The following is an 18244-nucleotide window of genomic DNA, read 5'->3' as shown; positions in this document are numbered from 1 at the left end:
ATCATGCCTGGACTGACAAACAAATCGTCCTTATAGATGTTACAACATGCCAAGCTTCTGTTGTTGAATGCAGCAACCAGCAATGACACTGGACTGTCATTCCTACCGGAGAATTGTAGTCTGATTGCATTACCAGAAAGTAACCATTTCAAACATTGAGGACAGCTATCCGGTTGTTCAGTCTGACGTCACTAGCCGTGTCTGGACCTAAACTCCGCTGCAGGTCCATATATCAAACGATCACTATGGCATTACTGAGAGTTGAAAAACTGTCTAAAGTCTTTCATCTTTAATAAAATGATCAGCGTTCTGCTCTACCAGGTGTAACAATTGAGTTTAACATCCAGGCATCCATGAAAACGGAATTTATGACATTTAACGGGGTTAAAAGTTAGCAGGGAGTTAGCTCGCTAGCTTCTATCTAAATACAATATAGCATGTCCTGACTGCGGGGTTTTGGAAACAAATTAAAACGTACAGCTCTGTTATCACTTCCAGCATAAATGAAGACAGAAAACTAAACAGCAGTGATGTTTGTAGGGTTACTGAAGTTGGGCTAGCTGGTATATAATGATGTGCTACGTGACCGCTAGCGACACAGCTATGTTAGCATAATATAAACAAGCTAACTTTTTTTTCACTCAATAAAAGTTAACGTGAGTGTTCTCGGTGGTCAGGAACAAATGTAATCGCATGGCAGGATGCTGTAAAAGGACCAAACTTCAGCCAGGAGAACAACTGAGATAATCCATCCACAATACGAGGTTAGTCATTCATATACTGCTGCATGGGCTGGGCTGTAGTTACATCCTAAGGTTTTAAAAACTGATCTTAAATAAATGATTAGCGGTAATAAAAGCCGAGGGAGGTCAACAGGGATCACTGACTGTTTTAGGAGCTTTTTGAGATTAAATAGAAGAAAATACAAAACATTAAACATGTTAACAACACAAAAGCCATATTAAACGCAGACTACTTTAGGCCCGGAAGTAGGATTCGTCACGTCATCACTGAACTAGTACCTTGTACTTGGATAGTACTAGTACCTTGGAATATCACAGGCAAATGGCAACCATGAAGAGGCCGCTTGGCAAGCTGCAACCACCAAACACCTGCAGAGAGTAAGGCGACTTCTGAGGAGTCAGCCAAATGGGGTGGACAAGGTCCAGGGCAAAATCTACACCCTGCTGTTCGTCAGATACCCTGCTGGGACAAGAAGTTGGCCAAAGGAAGCAATAAAGCCACTGACCTTATCATGCATAGAGGGTTTCAAAGCAATAAACAGCCAAGTTTATAAGGGTGCAGGCTGACTGAGATTAACTGAAACAACAACAAAGCAGTTCGGTCAATATTAAGATATTTTATTCCCATACCATTTATACTTCAGGATTAAGCCAAATACAAAAAAATAAAAATACAAAATAATTTGTTCCTCCTGTCCGTGTTGTGCACATAGCAGCAGGGCGTCTGTTCCTTTATCTTTCACAGAGATGATTCATTCAAATACATCTTTCATGTCAGTTTTAAGATTTCATATTAATATCATATTTTATCAACAGACATGAGGCTAAATATTGCGTTTCAAGTCAGTATAAATAACTCAGAAAGGCATTAGATTACTACGGAAGGAAGAAAAGGTACAAATGTGGGTCCCACACATAAGGCAGAACTGGTTCAACATCACCACCATCTCAGCTGCACCTGAGAATACTGCTGATGCTCTGGTGGCAATTCAGGGTCCCTTTTATCACACAGCTTAATGGAAAAATTCAATGACTCGGGTGTATTTGTAAGTGTGTGTCAGAAGTGAATGTGATGAACAAGTGAGGAAAAAAGGGGAAGGAAACACTCCAGATTTACCTCAACAAATCCAGAGGTAGATTGACCCACAGTGTAGGGGGAAGTGGAAACTTACATGACACTGTAACAGTCAGTTTACATTTCCTCAGTACAACTTCAACTTCTTCATTGGTTCATATGTTAGAAGTAAACCTGATCAACCACAACAGGATCAGTGCTAAGGTCACATGATGCTACATAAAACACCTTTAAACAGGCTTTAGTAGGTCAGCTGTTTCCTGGGTTAGCTTTCCACATATTTAATACGTTTGTACTCATACTCAAACTGATTCATTCAGTTTGAACAGAGAGCACACCGACACACACATTACAATTTTTAGTCAGACATACAGCTCAGTAATCTCACTGCTCCATTCAAACACTCTTCACAGCCTCCATTTGTGATGTTCTTGTGCTTTTAGTTGTTCAGTAGTAATTTTGCCAGAGACTGGAGGACCTCCCTCTTCTCATACAGATACATCTGGGTCTCCCACAGCATGTCCACCAGGGCTGCGTCGCTCACCTCATCCAGCATCACCTCCTGAGATAGTTGGGGACTCAATCTGCACACAATGCAACGGACACAGTGATTAATAAACAAAATAATGATAACTAACTGTGCAGAGAGACATGCTAAAGATAGTAAAGAAAGACTAAATGCAAAAAAAGGGATAAATAAAAACAACAGGAAAAATCACCATTGCTGCTGAAGAGCTTTTGGAGCTACGTTCATGCTTCTTTTCCACTGTAGGCTTGCTTACAAGACAATGCTGAACCACATGGTACAACAGAAAAAGAGTGTGTGTGCTAAACTGATCGACTGCAGTGTAAACCTGTTATTTGGTACTTTATGAGTTTCTAACAGAAGTGAAACTACAGCATTTGGTCTCAGGTTCTCACGTGAGTACAGCGAAAAAGACGAGATGCAACATAACCTCATGACCTTGTGACACTTTACGGTCCTTTTTATCACACAATTTAACGGAAACACTGACATCAAAATTTATATGTATGAACTGATATCATATTTATAAACACAAACATCTACCTATTTAATGATGCACACGGTTCTCTGTAGGGACCAGTTCTATTTATATTCTACATGCTCCTCTTAGGCAGGCATATTATACATACTTCTATTGCTATTTAAATGATGTGCACCTTTATCTATCCATGAAGCTAAAAGACACAGCAGTTAGTTCCACAGTGCCTCTTTTACCTCCTCTTCCTCCTCCTCCCCCTCAACAGCAAAAGGCCGCCCCTCTCCCTGAGCCTGGAGATTTCTTCCTGTTAAAAGGGAGTTTTTTCTTCCCACTGTCAGCAGTGGTTGTTCATAGGGAGTCATAAGATTGTTGTGGTTTATTATCTATTACTGTAAAGTAATTTACCTTATAATATAAAGTGCCTTGATGTGGCTTGTGATTTGATGCTATATAAATAAAACTTAATTAAAACCAAACTGAATTGAAATGTCATAACTACATCCATGAAAGTAATTTATAATGTGACAAAACTGCAGTCATGTCATATATAGGTTGGTGATAAATGTCCTACTTCTAGATAACTGACATGTGGCAGATTTGATCACTGTGACAGTTCACATGAAATGTACGTGTGAATCAGTTTATACAACTGTCTGCATTTAATCAATAGTTATTATTAATCTCTGGCTCTCTTCCACAGCATGTCTTTGTTCGGTCTCATCCACTCAGCCCCTATGTGAGTTTGATTTTAGTGCAGGTTTCTTCCTGCTTGCTCATAGAGGGGTCATATGATTGCTGGACTTTCCTCTATTTTCTGTATTATTGTAGGGTCTTTACCTTACAATATAAAGTCAAATCACAACTGTTGTTGTGATTTGTCACCATTTGAATAAAACTGAATGAAATTGAAGTAAACACTCAGTCTTACAGGAACTCCTTTTAAACCCCTGCAGATGAAGCGTCTGGGAATAAGAAACAACTACAAGCATTCTAAGATAAATGGATGAGAGCAAGTTGGTACAAATACAGAGAGGCTGAGAAAAGAGGATGCATTAAAAAAGAAGCAAAACTAACACGTGTGTCGTTTCTGACCTGTGGTAAATGGTGTCGATCATTTCACACCACGCTCTGGCCCTGTCCACTGCACAGCCATCAGAGTCTGTACACTGTGCAGTGAGAGAGACGTATTTATAATGAGCAAGAAAAACATGCTTTAACAAATGTTTTTGTTATTAGAACACCAATACATGCACAAATGTCAAATGGAATAAACACAAATAACAGATTAAATAAAAATAAGTAATCAGGGCACATTACAGCAATGGCCAGAGTTAACCACTCACAGACATAAACTGAAAAATGATGCACTCACACAGTCCACCAGCATTTTGCCCAGCTCTTTTGCTCCTACAAAGGACTTGGCCAGCTCCAGTGGGTTGGAGGGTCGGAACACATCCACAGAGCTCACCACCACCTGAGGAGGTTTACCTGGAGACACACAGGAGCACGCGTACAAAATGATAAAGGGGAGGGAGACTTCAAATAGAGACACTGAACTCCAGCTAGTTATTCACAATGTGATAGGTATGCATTCCTGTGTAGCTCTGATACAACTGATATATACACCCACTGGCCACTTAATTAAGTACACCTGTTCAACTGCATGTTAACACAAATATCTAAATCAGTCAAACACATGGCAGCGATTCAGTGCATTTAGACATGATCAAGATGAACTGCTGAAAATCAAACTGAGCATCAGAATGAGGAACAAACTTTATTTGAGCGACACAGATGTTGGTGCCAGACAGGCTGCTCTGAGCATTTCAGAAGCTGTTGATCTGCTGGGATTTTCCCACAAAACCGTCTCTAAGGTTTACAAGAGAATGGTCAACTTAGTATCAACTAAGGTAATTAAGAGCATTTCTAAACATAAAACATGTCAAACGCATGGGCTAAAGCAGCAGAAGACCACACCAGGTGTCCTTCTATCAGTTAAGAACAGCAAACTGAGGCTACAAGTCATCAAAAATTGACAACAGAAGATTAGAAAAACAGTACCTGGTCTGATAAGTTTCAAATTCTGCAGCAACATTTAGAGTGTTGGGTCAAAATGTGGCATAAAAAACACAAACGTCTGCACTGCTACTGGTCGTGCAATGGTTTCAAGGACACTTTCCCGGCACTCTTGGGCCCCTTAGTGCTAAATGACATCATTTAAACACCACAGTTACCCGACTATTGTTGCTGAGCGTGTCTATATTGTATGTCTATGTGGTCCTTTATCACACCACTGTACCAATCTTTTGAAGGCTGTATCCAGCAAGATAATGTGCCATGTCTGGTTCCTTGAACATGACATCATTTATGTGCATCCAACCAATCTGCAGCAACTCTGTGATATCATGTCAATATGGACCCAAATCTCTGAGGAATCCTTTCATCACCTTGTTGAATTTGTGCCACACAGAATTAGGGCAGGTCTAAAAGCAAAACAGAGTCCAACCCAGTACTAGCGATATGTACCTAATAAAGTGGCCAGTGTGTGTGTATATATCAGTTTACTTTGCATTTAATGAATATTAAAGACACAGAAGAAGAGATATGACTCACATAATTTAACATTTTGACACACAATTACTTGGCTCACCTGTTCCAAGAGAGACCACTATACCCAGCTTCTTTAAGTCCTTCTCACGGCCCTAAGAGACACACGTGCAGAGAAGAAGTCACGAACAAATCCATGTGGCTTAACGTCCATTAAGTGCATAAAGGAAGGAAAGTGAATAGAGCTCCGGTTGCCTACCTCTGCTTTTAAGGCCTTATTGTACTGATGGACTTCTGTCATGGCATCTAGTGTCGGGTTATTGGCCAGCAGCCCTCCATCCAGAAAGCGCCCCATTGGTCGGAAGTAGGTGGGAGCAGCGCCGCTGGAGCGAGCAGCTCGCCATACAAGTTGTTCTGATATGAACACAAGGATATAAGTAAGAAAGTCATGCATAGTAAATGCAATTACACTGTTCTGAGTTCATAATTATCACTTCCTGTCTGTCTTTTTCACGACTTTCCAGGACTTGGTCCTGTACGCATACACACACCTTCATCTGTCACCTTCCTTATCTTTCTGGGTGGCTCTTCTGTGTATCCTACTATCAACACATCTTCATCCTCCCAGCCTGTAACAACAACACGGCTGGGACTCACACACAACACAGGACACGACTCCTTCATGAACAGCACACACAGTCTCAGTTTCAGTGTTGTGTTCAAACACAGGCTTAGTTTTCAGCTTTTCTTGCCTCAGTGAAGTGAAAGTAGATAACCCTCACATTAAAATATGAGCTCTGAAAATTCCTTTGGTGCCATCCAGTGGTATGTTCAGAGCACTTCATTATCCCATTTAATACATTTGACATTTGAGGGCTGGTGCTGTAGCTGACAAACACAGGTGATATCTGACGTGCCTTGTGGGATGGTGAGAGGCTTGAATGTGGCAGTGGTGGTGTATGGGGCCTCTCTGGAGACGGATGGAGGGTCATAGTTCCTGAATATATGAAGCTCGCCTGGATGTCTGTCTGCCAGAACACTGGTCACCATTACCCTGTAAAGAAAGAAAGAAGTGAAAGGATGTTTGCCTGTTCTCCTTAAACACCTGAAAATTTGAACAGCAGCATTTCAACCAAATTACAAAAATATTTTTAAAACCAATCTGGCTTCAGCTGTATTATTTTAGTGTTAAGAGAGCCATGCTACACATATCTAAGCAAGTCAGTACCTTTTCTTAATTCTCAGGAACTGAACCTCGGAAAAAAATTAGGTGACTCAATTTAACACATCAGGGTAAAACCAGCTCAAAGTTTTAAAAACTGACCAATCACAGCAAAAGAGTGGGATATTTAAAGCTTTTATATGACACTGTTCGCACCAGCAGAAACTGGGGCGACTAAATTCTTAGTCGAGTAAATAAGGAAAAATCTTTGGCTAATTGATTAGTATAAAACCTAAGAAACACTGAGGTCTGAACAATGACAGACTTAAAGGAAGATTAAGGCTGCATTAACAAATTTCTGGTGCTTAACTATAGCAATGGAAAAGCTGCAGCGCCATCTTGTGGCAGATGGCTGCATAACATTTAGAACGCAACAATTTGTCATTCTCTCTGTAAGCGTGACAGGTCGAAAAGTTATGAATGAATTATAATAAAACTTTGTAGGAGTGTAGAGTGGGTTCATGTTAATCACATTTGACCTCTGACCTCACCTTCAATGTAAAACTCAAGGTTAAAGTGATAATAATTCTATTTAGAGCTATTTATAACTGTTTATTACCGCCATTGTCAGTATTGACAACATATAGTTATATAGGGAATGGTATATGGGGATTGTAAATATCATGTTACTGTCTCTGACTTCTTCTTCGAGGTCAGATAAATTCAAACTTTCATAAAATGTCAATTTTCTTAAAATGGTGTTTAAAATTCTGCTGCCTTCGTTTATATTGGCATTACTTAGGAAATGATTCTGTTATATGGGGATTCTAAATATCACACTATAGTTACCATTTAAATATCATGTCACATTTGACCTCTGACCTCACTTTTACGTATCACATCTGCCTTTGTTTCACACGATGATGAATGAGCTGCTAGTTGGTTAGAAATAAACTGCATTATAATATTATATAATAAGCTCAAGTTATTTCAGTTATTTACAAATCAATACCTATTATCTATTGCCTGCTTGTACACAATGTTTTAATAGAAGATACATTACTCTTTGCTTAAAAGTAAATGCTGCCCAGATGACGAGCAGCTTGGGCAGAGGTCTGCAATTCTTTTGAATTTTAGCTTTTTTTTGGCATTTTTCTGCCTATTATCACATTCAGATATCTACCTGGGGAACTTTATGTCAGTCATCTTGGTGTTTTCTCCAAACTCTGTTTTTAGGAAGTCCTCTAGCGGTGCTGATTCATAGGGTCTTGATCCTTTGAACACCTGCTCCTTCATCCTAAAGTACAGGCAGCGCAGGTACTCCATGGATTTACCTACACATAGAAGAAGTGTCATTGTTGTTCTGATGCTATGTGATGAAAACCCAGCACTGGAAAAGAGAACACAAACACACCGTGGATTATAGCCAGAGCCAGGATGCCTCCCGTGCTCGTGCCAGCTACCCAGTCGAAGAGCTCTCTGGTGGGTCTGCCCGCCTCCTTCTCCAGAGCGATCAGCATCTGGATCAGCACCAGGCCTTTAATACCGCCACCATCAAGACACAGCAGACTGTCCATCCTGTCGGATGGCCAAGACCAATATGATGAATTTTATCCAGCCAATCACTTGCATATCCAACTTTTTAGATCCTCTGGAACAGAGCAGAATCCTCGAAACAGAGTTTACTGAAAAGAGTCATGTGACCAGCAAAACCAAACATCACAACACAGAGAACAGCAAAATAAAACAAAGCAAAGTAAACCTGGAGAGAAAGGCCTTAAACGCATGCAGGTCAAAGCCCACAAATGGTAAAGAAATCAAGGAGGGCAGAGGCTTTCAATGCATACTGAACAATGGCATTACTACACTGTGAAACCTATTATTGTGCAGCACAGAACAGCAGAAGTGCTTTGACCCTGGATTCTTTCTAAAAGTGAGCTGTGGGTGTATCAGTTATACACTTTACAATAATATGAATTATTAATATTACATTTGTATTAAAGTGGTTTTAGAAACACTTTCATGGTGAGTTTATGGCCACAGTCACATTGTCAGTGTGCATGTGTATCTCAATCTGAACACAATATGATTATTTTATAAATGATGGTCCCACTTAGAGTTAAATAGACAGTATAGATAAAGCAGAGTATGATTTAGGATGAAGTATGAGGAATATCACATCCACCTGTTACCGTCACATCCACTTTGAAAAAAAGACACATAGTTACTGTGGTGTAGGTAAATATGTGTCATTGTTACAGCACAGTAACTATACAGAACTATGATAACTGTAGGTAAAGTCACAACGGCCATGTCTGTCTTATATATTCAGTGTTTGCCTACAACCTTCTGTGTGTGCTTTGATTATGGGTAAGTAGTAGCAATAAAGGCGCGTGATATGTTATACTCACTTTCTCGTTTCCATTTGGGGGCCGTCTATTTCAGATATGCCTCTGCTCATTGCACCCACTGCAGCCCCCACATACAAGATGTCCTCAAATCCTAAAAGCCAATCACAACAGCTGTTGGTACAGGAGCAAAACATGACATCACATTTGTGCATAAACTAAACTAAACTAGAAAAAAACGGGGTCACCAGGATTTTGTGGAGGAAGCATTTACTGGTGGTGTCACTACTGTAAAAACCATCACCACACACACTCTGCCACAGCCTGCTGCTTTTGGGAAGTGTTGAGGAGCTCATCACACCATGCAGCTCACCTTTTACAGAAAATTTAAATTCTACTGGGTCCTAATTTTTTCACAGCTCATTACCTGCCTTTTAAAAAGATTTAAGAGTAGTCTTTGAAGACTGTGTTTGTATCATTTAACCCCTTAACTGATCCCCTATCATATTATATACATGTGGTTTTTATGAGTTTTTGAGATTTTTACATTACAGTCATTTTTATTCTCCCCAAAGAACCCCTAAAAAAATTGTGCATTACATTTTTAAGGATAAAATTGCAAATAACGCACAATGTAACAAATATGATACAATTAAAAATCAACTATTCTAATTTACATATTTTTTTAATTTGTCAGAAGGCTCAATAAACAATCTATTAAAAAAATTTCTGGCAATTATTTTATGGTTCAGGCTTAAAGGGTTAAATGTCTTTTTCTGGGGGGGCGACCGTGGCTCAGGGGGTTGGGAAGCGTATCTGTAACCAGAAGGTCGCCGGTTCGATCCCCGGGCTCTCTGTCCTGGTCGTTGTGTCCTTGGGCAAGACACTTTACCCTACCGCCTACTGGTGTTGGCCAGAGGGGCCGATGGCACGATATGGCAGCCTCGCTTCTGTCAGTCTGCCCCAGGGCAGCTGTGGCTACAACCGTAGCTTGCCTCCACCAGTGTGTGAATGTGAGAGTGACTGAATAGTGGCATTGTAAAGTGCTTTGGGTGCCTTGAAAAGCGCTATATAAATCCAATCCATTATTATTTTAACTTAAATATGAAGGAACACTTGAATCCAGCTCTTACATTACGTTTACAGCGATTTAAGATTATCCTAAATTTGATCATTAAATATATAATACAGAAAGAATGATCTATAGCTAAGAAAAGTAAGGGTAAAAAATTGACTGACAACACAAACTCGAATATTTGAAGTGACAGAAAAATGGAAATGGAGAAGCATGAGGGAGGAGCAGGGGTGAGGGGGTGGTGGTGTTACCTATGCCTTGAGGCTTGACCTTCTTGGAGATGGGAGGAGGAGGAGGACTGCCGGGGGAGGGAGGGAGGCAACGCTGTACTCCTACACTACACAGCAAGTCCAGCAGTATCTTTCTATTAGGACCTTTCATGTTAACACACAAACACACACACAGAGCAGCAGCCAACAAGTTAGACGTGCACACACGCCACAAAGATGAGAGACGGAGAGAGATGAAAGGAAGAGAGAAAGCAAGAACATAAGCAAGCTGTTAGCAATTATCATGCATTTTCAAAATCAGTAAGTCAATACAAACTTAGTTTACTCCCATTTCTTCTTTGTGAATGGTTTCCTGCACTGTCTATGTATTTGAAAGCAAACATCCATTAGCTGGCTCAATTTAGCCGTAACATGCTCTGAGCTTTTCTAAGAAATCAAAGTGAAATTTTAAATCTTTGTCTTTGTCTCCAGCTTTCTGCCAAAAAAGAAAGTGATCAGAAAAATAACAGTAAACAGCTGCATATATCAACAGAAAGAAATTAGAAACTGTTTTTATTTCCTGTGGGATGACTAAGGCTACGTTCACACTGCAGGCAAAACCGCATCAAATCTGACTTTTTTGACCTTGTGCGACCCATATCCGATCATGGTATGACAGTGTGAACGGCACAAGTCCGATATTTTCAAATCCGATCTGGGTCACTTTCGTATGTGGTACTGAATCCGATACATATCCGATGTTTTAGAAAGCGACTGCTGTTTGAACGGTCATGTCGCATTAAATCCGTCTTTTACGTCACTGACACAAGACAGACAACAATTATCAGCGCCGGAGAAGACATCGCGAACACTTCCCGGCCATCCAGTGTAGATGTCAGTGAAACTGTTGGGAAGACAACGTTGGAGAAACGTGAACATTTTATTTGTACTGTATAATCTGCAGATTGTCTGCAACTAGCCTTTGAAGCACCGCTCCTCTCTAAAACAGCAATAAGGATAATTATTAGGCCATATGTAAATAAAAAAATAACTTTATAACTTAAAGCAAAATTGGAAAACGTAAAGTCCGAAACAAGTCTTTATATTAAAGGCCATCAGTCAAACAATACTGTTTGGTCTAAACAGAGCGCGTTGTGTGTGACGTCTTCTTTTGCGCATGCGGGCCGCAAAAGAAACTAGAGCGCGTTTGCTGTCGCATTTTATTTGTAGTGTGAACAAGCAGACAAAAAAATCGGATTTGATCAAAAAATCGGAATTGAGCATTAAGACCTGCAGTGTGAACGTAGCCTAAGAGTTAGTGAGTTTATTTGTATGCTCTTTTCCATTTTCTGCTTCTGTGGACCAAAATCTAACCTAATCTAATCGGATATTTCACTAAAAGGCAGTAAGGCCAAGATGCTGCAATACTGCATACTGCAAAAAAAAAAGCATGATCACAAAGTTTAACTGACTATAAGCAATAACTAATATTTTTTCATTGCTTCATAGTGATAAAGCAATATATCTGTAACAGGAAGTGTTATCATATCATATAATATTAATACATAATGGGATAAAGTGGCAGATTATAAAACCCTTAATTACGGCTCCAACACAACATGCAGACTAATATCATCCACAGTGGACACATGCTTTCAAATCAGACTACATGAGATCAAACAGGGTTGTTAGGTCAGGCACATTAACTCCTAATTTCACTGTTAACACCACCAGTCCAAGCTCAGACTTCTATGTTCTTTATATGTTTAAATGTTTCGCTTTAACCCCCCATCTCACTCTCTCTCTCTCATTACCTTTGCTGGTGCGTGCAGCGATGAGTCCAGGTGTCTCGCCCAAATCATTGTGAATCTCCACATCTGCACCAAACACTATTAGAGCTTTGATCAACTCTATGTGGTCCATCTGAGCAGTCACAACAAATGAGAAGAGGTTTTTTTTAAGGATATGGAACAAAGGATAAAACAAAAAAATACAACCTCAATTCCAAACAAATTGGGATGCTGGGTAAGAAGTAAATAAAAACAGAATTTCTGAGTTTCTCAGAGGTGAAGATGGCCAGAAGTTCCCTAATATGGAAAAAATGTGTTTATAGAGGAAATCACTGATTGGGCTCAAGAAGACTTCCAGAAGTTTTTGTTGAAACTATTACATCTGGAAAGGTTCCACGAATGCTGGAAGGTGCTAGCAGGTTTTAGAGCAACATACGCTTCCCTTCAACAAGGCAATACTAAACCACATACTGCAATTATTACAACAGCATGACTTTGTAGGAGAAGAGTCCGCTGAGCTGGCCTGCCTGCAGTCTGCAGGACTGTTGAGCAGCTAGAATCCTAAATCAGACAACAGTTAGACGTCCAGCAACTGGTCTCCTGAGTTTTACGTACTGCTGTCAAAACAAGAGGGGCTGCTACTCAGTGATGTCGCAACAGTTTTTAAGATGTGTTGCTGCCATTAAATTCAAAATAAGCAAATGTTTTTCTTAAGCTGGCACATTTTCACAGTTTAAACATTTAAAACATAAATTGTCTCACTGTTCTATTTTGAGTAAAATATGATTATCAGATTTGCGAATCATTACATTTTGTAGTTAGTTACATTTCACACAGCATTGAAGGTTTTTTGCAGTTGTATTTGAACAATCAGTACTTGTTGCAATAGCTTAGCTGGGTTTGTACCCCCATTGTGAAAAACCTCAGTTATGCAGCTCACATTAAAATAATACATATTTTTTAAAATGGAAACACTGTGGCAATTCAGACAGCATTTCTCTAACCATACATTTATGCAGTGCTTTATGCTATACGCACTATTAACCTCACATGGCCAATTTACAATCACCAACTAAGCTACAATGCACATCTTTGGTCTGTGGGAGGAAAGCACAGGGAGAATATGTAAGCTCCAGATACAAAGCACCAGCCTGCCAGGACATTTGAACCAGGAATCGTCTTGCTGTGAGGCGGCAGTGCTAACCATGTGCCCACAAACAAACATTTGATGTTGAATAAGAACTCATCAAAACAGACTGGAAAGAGATTTTGCAGTGTGAACACGCTGGCTGTAACACAGAGCATGACCTCAGTTTTCTTTATGAGTATTGCAATCTGATTTCAAAGGTGCTGCGTTCTACAACTCCCGTAATCTCACAATGTCTTGCAAAGTAACCTTTCTCTTTTCTCCTCATGAACATTTTGCAGATCGTATACACACCTTCATGGCTAAGTGCAGAGCTGTGTTTCCATCCTGGCCTCTCAGGTTGGCATTCGCTCCGTGGGTGAGCAACACCATAGCCGCCTCAAAGCGACCCTTCTTGGTCAAAATGTGCAGAGCGCTCTCTCCGGTCTTACTGAGGTAGTTCACTTCACAGCCACACTCTAACAGCATGCGACACATCTATCACCCAGACATGAAGACAGAAAGAAACATGAAGTCAAGTCTCTAGCTCCGTGTTAATCCCTCGCAGATATGCTGATTTGAGAGACCAGAGGACGCACAGCCATCACTGGCAGGCGGCTAGATTTACTCAGGATTAAACTGTTTGCAAGAGTAATGCCAAAACTAAACAAACCATTATGAATTTTTACACAGCACACGACGTAGTGTTTCTAACCTCAGCAGTTTTAGCCCAGTGGAGAGGCGTCCCTCCATACAAAGAGTCCTCTGCCTGGAGCTGGTTTGGATCTGCTTTGAGGATCTCCTCCACACAACTAACAGATGAACACGAAATTAAAACAAGAATATTAAATATGTACTACATTCTTTATTATAGTGTAGAGAAGTCACACATTACAGACAGACAGACAGACAACTTCTAGAGAACCGGTAAAAAAGGAGAACCAGAGAAGCTGTTCCCATTTTCAGTGTTCTTTAGTATCGTGCAGTAAAACACAGACGCACAATCGGCCAATTCTGCTCATCTATAGACACAAAAATAACTCATTGTTCCTCCCACTCACCCCTTCTCGCTGTATTTCATGGCGCTGTGGATGGGGTAACCTGTACCGCCAATGATGTCACACTTGGCCCCACCTCCTAACAGGGCCTTGACAGCCTCCACTCGGCCTGTACGGCAGGCCACATGGAGCGGCGTCTCTCCGTTCTTGTTGAGTTCGTCCACACCAGAGCATAACCGCGAGCAAAGGACCTGGATGATGAGAGAAAGGTGAGAACGAAAACAGCAGGAAAAGTGGAGAGAGGGAGAAATCATTTTAATGTGCACTTTAGAGGGTCTGAGGTCTGACTCTACCATCTTGCTTTAGCTGAGGCTCACCTGGATGATTACCGTAGAATCCTGCTTGGCAGCGTAGTGGATCGGTGTCTCTCCGTTTTGGTCTTTGATGTCAGTGCGAGCTTGGCTTTCTTCCAAAAGCTCCTTCACACATGTGGCGTCAGCTCGCCCACATGCCAGATGCAGCGGCGTCTGGCCTGATGCGTCCCGAGCATTGATCTGACTGGAGATGCAAAGATTTTGAGCTGATGTTGTGGGAGCTCTGCACCATGAAGCACCGCAGAGGCTTTCTGTGTGCTTTAGTCAACAAACTTTCCTAAGCTTCTTTTTATTTCCTAAATTCTTCAGCTATATGTTTTCAAGTCATATCAGTAAAGCATGAGAGCTGGGGAGAGGGGGGGTTGTTGTTTTGTTTTTTAAGCAGACTTGTGTTATTATTGCTTTGGTCAAGGAAGGACTGCCTTTTCCTGTTTTTCCTCAGCAACTCATTTCACTTCGGATTTCCTTATTATGTTATTCTCGTATCCAGACCGTGTCCGTCCATTCTCTCTGCCGCTTATCCTTTTCAGGGTCGCGGGGGCGCTGGAGCCTATCCCAGCTGTCTTAGGGCAAGAGGCAGGGTACGCCCTGGACAGGTCGCCAGTCTGTCACAGGGCTAACACAGGCACACTGACAACCATTCGCACTCACATTCACACCTACTCTCCAGATCGTGTCTTTTAAGTTAAACTTCCCAGCAACGCTACTTGTAGAGGATGGTTTTCAGGCTGAATCAGAGACTTTTTTTGTGAAACTGTTAGAACTAAATATCCACTAATAGACTAACTGAATCAAGTAGCTTTCAATTTTACCTCAAAATTACTCAAAAGTCACATTTTTTATTAATAAGACAGAAACTTTTGCCAATAAGGGAGCAATTTAAAAAATGCACAAGAAAATGAGTGAAAAAATAAATGACTTGTATCTAATGAGCTATAAGCTTCGATAATACCATAAGTGCTTTGAGGCAACATTTCTATAAACCAATTAAATAATCAATACCATCTGTTGCACTGGATTCATTTAGCTGGCACAGACTTCCTGACTAATGAGTTACATCTCTCTTCATTCGGCATTATTCATCCACCCATCAATCAATACCATAAACACGAAGATGCAACTGTGAGACGTACTGCTGTCTGATATTTCACTCACTAAAAGGCCAATAAATACAAAATAATCACAGAAACCCAAAAAAGAATATCAATTTGGCTTATCTTACCTCTGCACATAGTTATGTTTGAGACACTCTCTCAGGCCTGTTTCAACAGCAATGTGGGCAGAGCTCCAGTCTGGGTGAGCACGGATGCAGTCCACGATTGGCTGTGTCGACTCACACTTCAGAAGAAGCGTTTCATAGAAAGGTCGAAGTTTGAGGGCGTACTGTGGGAACCAGTTCATGGCATCTTCCTCTGACACCACCTGAAACAGCCTGCAGGCAATGCAATGATTACAAGAAGAGGAAATGTGGATAGATTACCAAAAGTTCTGCTAATGTGGTACCAATGAACTAGTAGATAAAGAATAAATAATAATATTTCTCCTCTGCTAAGAAAAACAATTCAAAAAAGCTTCAAGCATTAGTGTTTAAGACGTTTATTCCTTTTATTTCTTTGCTGCTTTAGCTTCCAAAAGTTCCTTTTAATGTTTTTTTACATACTATACATAAATAATATTTTACTTTTGCTTTCAACATATCCACAATCAATCCTTTGCTTGTGTCTCAAACCATCTCAAACCTCACCTCTAGTTTCTCTCCAAACCACTCAACCTTAGCTGTCTCTCTGATACACTCATCTCTAATCCTGTCCCTCCTGGTTACTCCCAACAAGGATCTGGTTTGCACTAGTAAACTAATAATATTTGACATGTCTGGTATCAGCTGAGGCCAATGCTAAGACCTTCTTTCTATCTTTCTTCAAACCTGCCTTTCAGATCTGTAGCCAAGCAGCAACATCCCGAGCTGAAAAGTTATGCCAGCGCAGATCTGCCAAACTCTGCAGCTCCCGGAGTGGCAATATGAGGCCAACTCCAAAAGCAGGTCAACTCCCTTATAAGCTCATGGACAACTTTAACAGCAGAAAGAAATAAACATGTTTACAGCTGGGTACATCAAATGCTTTGGTTTCTATGACTAATCCTTTTCACGACAACTGTTCAAGTTAAAGTGAAGACTTGTTAAGGGTTAAAGTTAGGGGTAAGGCTACCCTGATTGTCAATTGTGACAACACAGGAGATCTCCTGACCTCTGCTCATAGGAATAACAAACCTGGACCTCTCAGCTTGTTTGTGTTCTTTGATACTTTAGGGGCATTTGTAATGGAATTACCTGACAGGACCTATATGCTTTTTGTAGTGGTAACAGATTGTCCAGATAATCCCGACTGATACTCTCTGCTTTCATTTTTATGACTGAAGTTGTAACATTTTACTTGAAATGTTACTTAGCACTAAATAGCAAATATACATGTACTTTACAGATGCAACTTCCCAAGCAAGATTGCTAGTACTAGTTTATAATTTAGTACTCCCTCCTTGTGTCTACATAAGGTCAACTCTGGTGCACAAAAACCAACAACATGCCTCCCAAAATGCTAACAGTGAAGGCTGAAAACAGGGTTTTGCAAAAAAAATGGATGATGTCATAGTTACTAGCATATCACATGATTGCTACAAAGCTTTATAGCTGATAAAATAAAAGGCATAGCCTTAGCTGCCTGTTTGAGTAATGGTGATGTAGGCTAAACCAGTAAACCAGTAAGATGACACAGGATGAAATGAGCAACTATGCTAATAAAAGCAACTAAAGGTGCAAAAGAAATGTTTTTGCAGCTGACACTGAACTTTCACACCCATGTCAGAGTCACACAGAACACACAGAACAGTGTATCTACGTGATCAACACAGACCTCAAAGCCACATTCGGTGTCTCTGGGCAGAGAAGGAGACAGTCCCATGACTGACTGTACTTGTACAGAACTATGCGACCCTCCTCTTTTAATTTCACTTTCCCTCCTCCTCCATAGTCAGACAGCGGCACTTCTCGGACCCGGTAAGGGTTGGTGAAGAGGGTTGACACAGAGGAGACTGTGTCCAGCAGCCGCCCTAGGAACTGCATCGTTACCTGGGAAGACAAAGGGGGAGGCTGAAACAAACTACAGCAGCCTGTAGTATTGCTGTCAACATTAATGAATGATTTATTCCACCCCAGGAGCGCATGTTACCACTGAACAGGAGCGACATGTGCAATATCTAAGAGATACATACATATAATACTTATAGTTTCTATTTTGTGGAAATACAAGTGAAGTAGCTTGCGGGTATAAATAAGCGCTATATTACAGTTATTATTAGGAACTGAGTGAAGGTTAGCCCACTCACCACTTCCTCTGACACTCCAACACCTGCTTTGTTGATATGAACACTGAGTATAAAAGAGGCTAGTTCTCGTTTGAATTATAAATAAGTGGCTCCATTTATGCTGCTCATTCACGAGTTTCAGCTTATCTACAATCAGCCAGACAAACTACCAAGGCTAAAAAGCCGCAGACGGCGAACACTGAGCGAAACACCCTAATCGTTCATGGGTTTTTTTAATCGCAAACTCATTTAGAGCACACAGAGTACAGTTAGTGGGCTACTTGTGAAGTGCGGCTAATCGCATTAAGCAGTAAAGACGCAGCCTGCTGCTGTCTGCTTACCTGCTAGCTGCTCTCTGTGCCGACTACCTGACTTCTGACACATACATCAACAACCGCCGCCCTGCAACCAACCCTGCAAAAGAATTTGATCG

At 40.7% G+C, this 18244-nt stretch overlaps 1 protein-coding gene across 5 annotated transcripts; it reads right to left on the bottom strand.

Annotated features, from left to right (window-relative positions):
• Positions 1 to 1340: 1340 nt before the first annotated feature.
• On the bottom strand, positions 1341 to 18244 carry pla2g6 (phospholipase A2, group VI (cytosolic, calcium-independent)). 5 transcript variants are annotated; one of them, XM_004574520.3, is made up of 19 exons: positions 18153 to 18244; positions 17361 to 17575; positions 15674 to 15883; positions 14455 to 14635; positions 14141 to 14328; positions 13795 to 13891; positions 13395 to 13577; positions 11978 to 12086; positions 10206 to 10328; positions 8943 to 9033; positions 7946 to 8109; positions 7715 to 7865; positions 6287 to 6423; positions 5921 to 5998; positions 5629 to 5783; positions 5473 to 5524; positions 4195 to 4310; positions 3915 to 3988; positions 1341 to 2402 (listed from the first exon to the last, which is right to left on the bottom strand). In XM_004574520.3, exons 2-19 carry the CDS (start codon positions 17567 to 17569, stop codon positions 2258 to 2260), a joined length of 2463 nt encoding a protein of 820 aa, XP_004574577.1. In that variant the 5' UTR covers positions 17570 to 17575; positions 18153 to 18244; the 3' UTR covers positions 1341 to 2257. The 5 variants fall into 5 exon arrangements, with proteins under 5 accessions (XP_004574577.1, XP_076740766.1, XP_004574578.1 ...); XM_076884651.1 differs by lacking the exon at positions 18153 to 18244 and adding an exon at positions 17833 to 17971; XM_004574521.3 differs by lacking the exon at positions 5921 to 5998.

Source organism: Maylandia zebra, linkage group LG6 (genome assembly GCF_041146795.1).
Source record: "Maylandia zebra isolate NMK-2024a linkage group LG6, Mzebra_GT3a, whole genome shotgun sequence".
In the NCBI taxonomy this organism is placed as follows: domain Eukaryota; kingdom Metazoa; phylum Chordata; class Actinopteri; order Cichliformes; family Cichlidae; genus Maylandia; species Maylandia zebra.
This window is presented reverse-complemented; position numbering and strand designations above follow the sequence as displayed.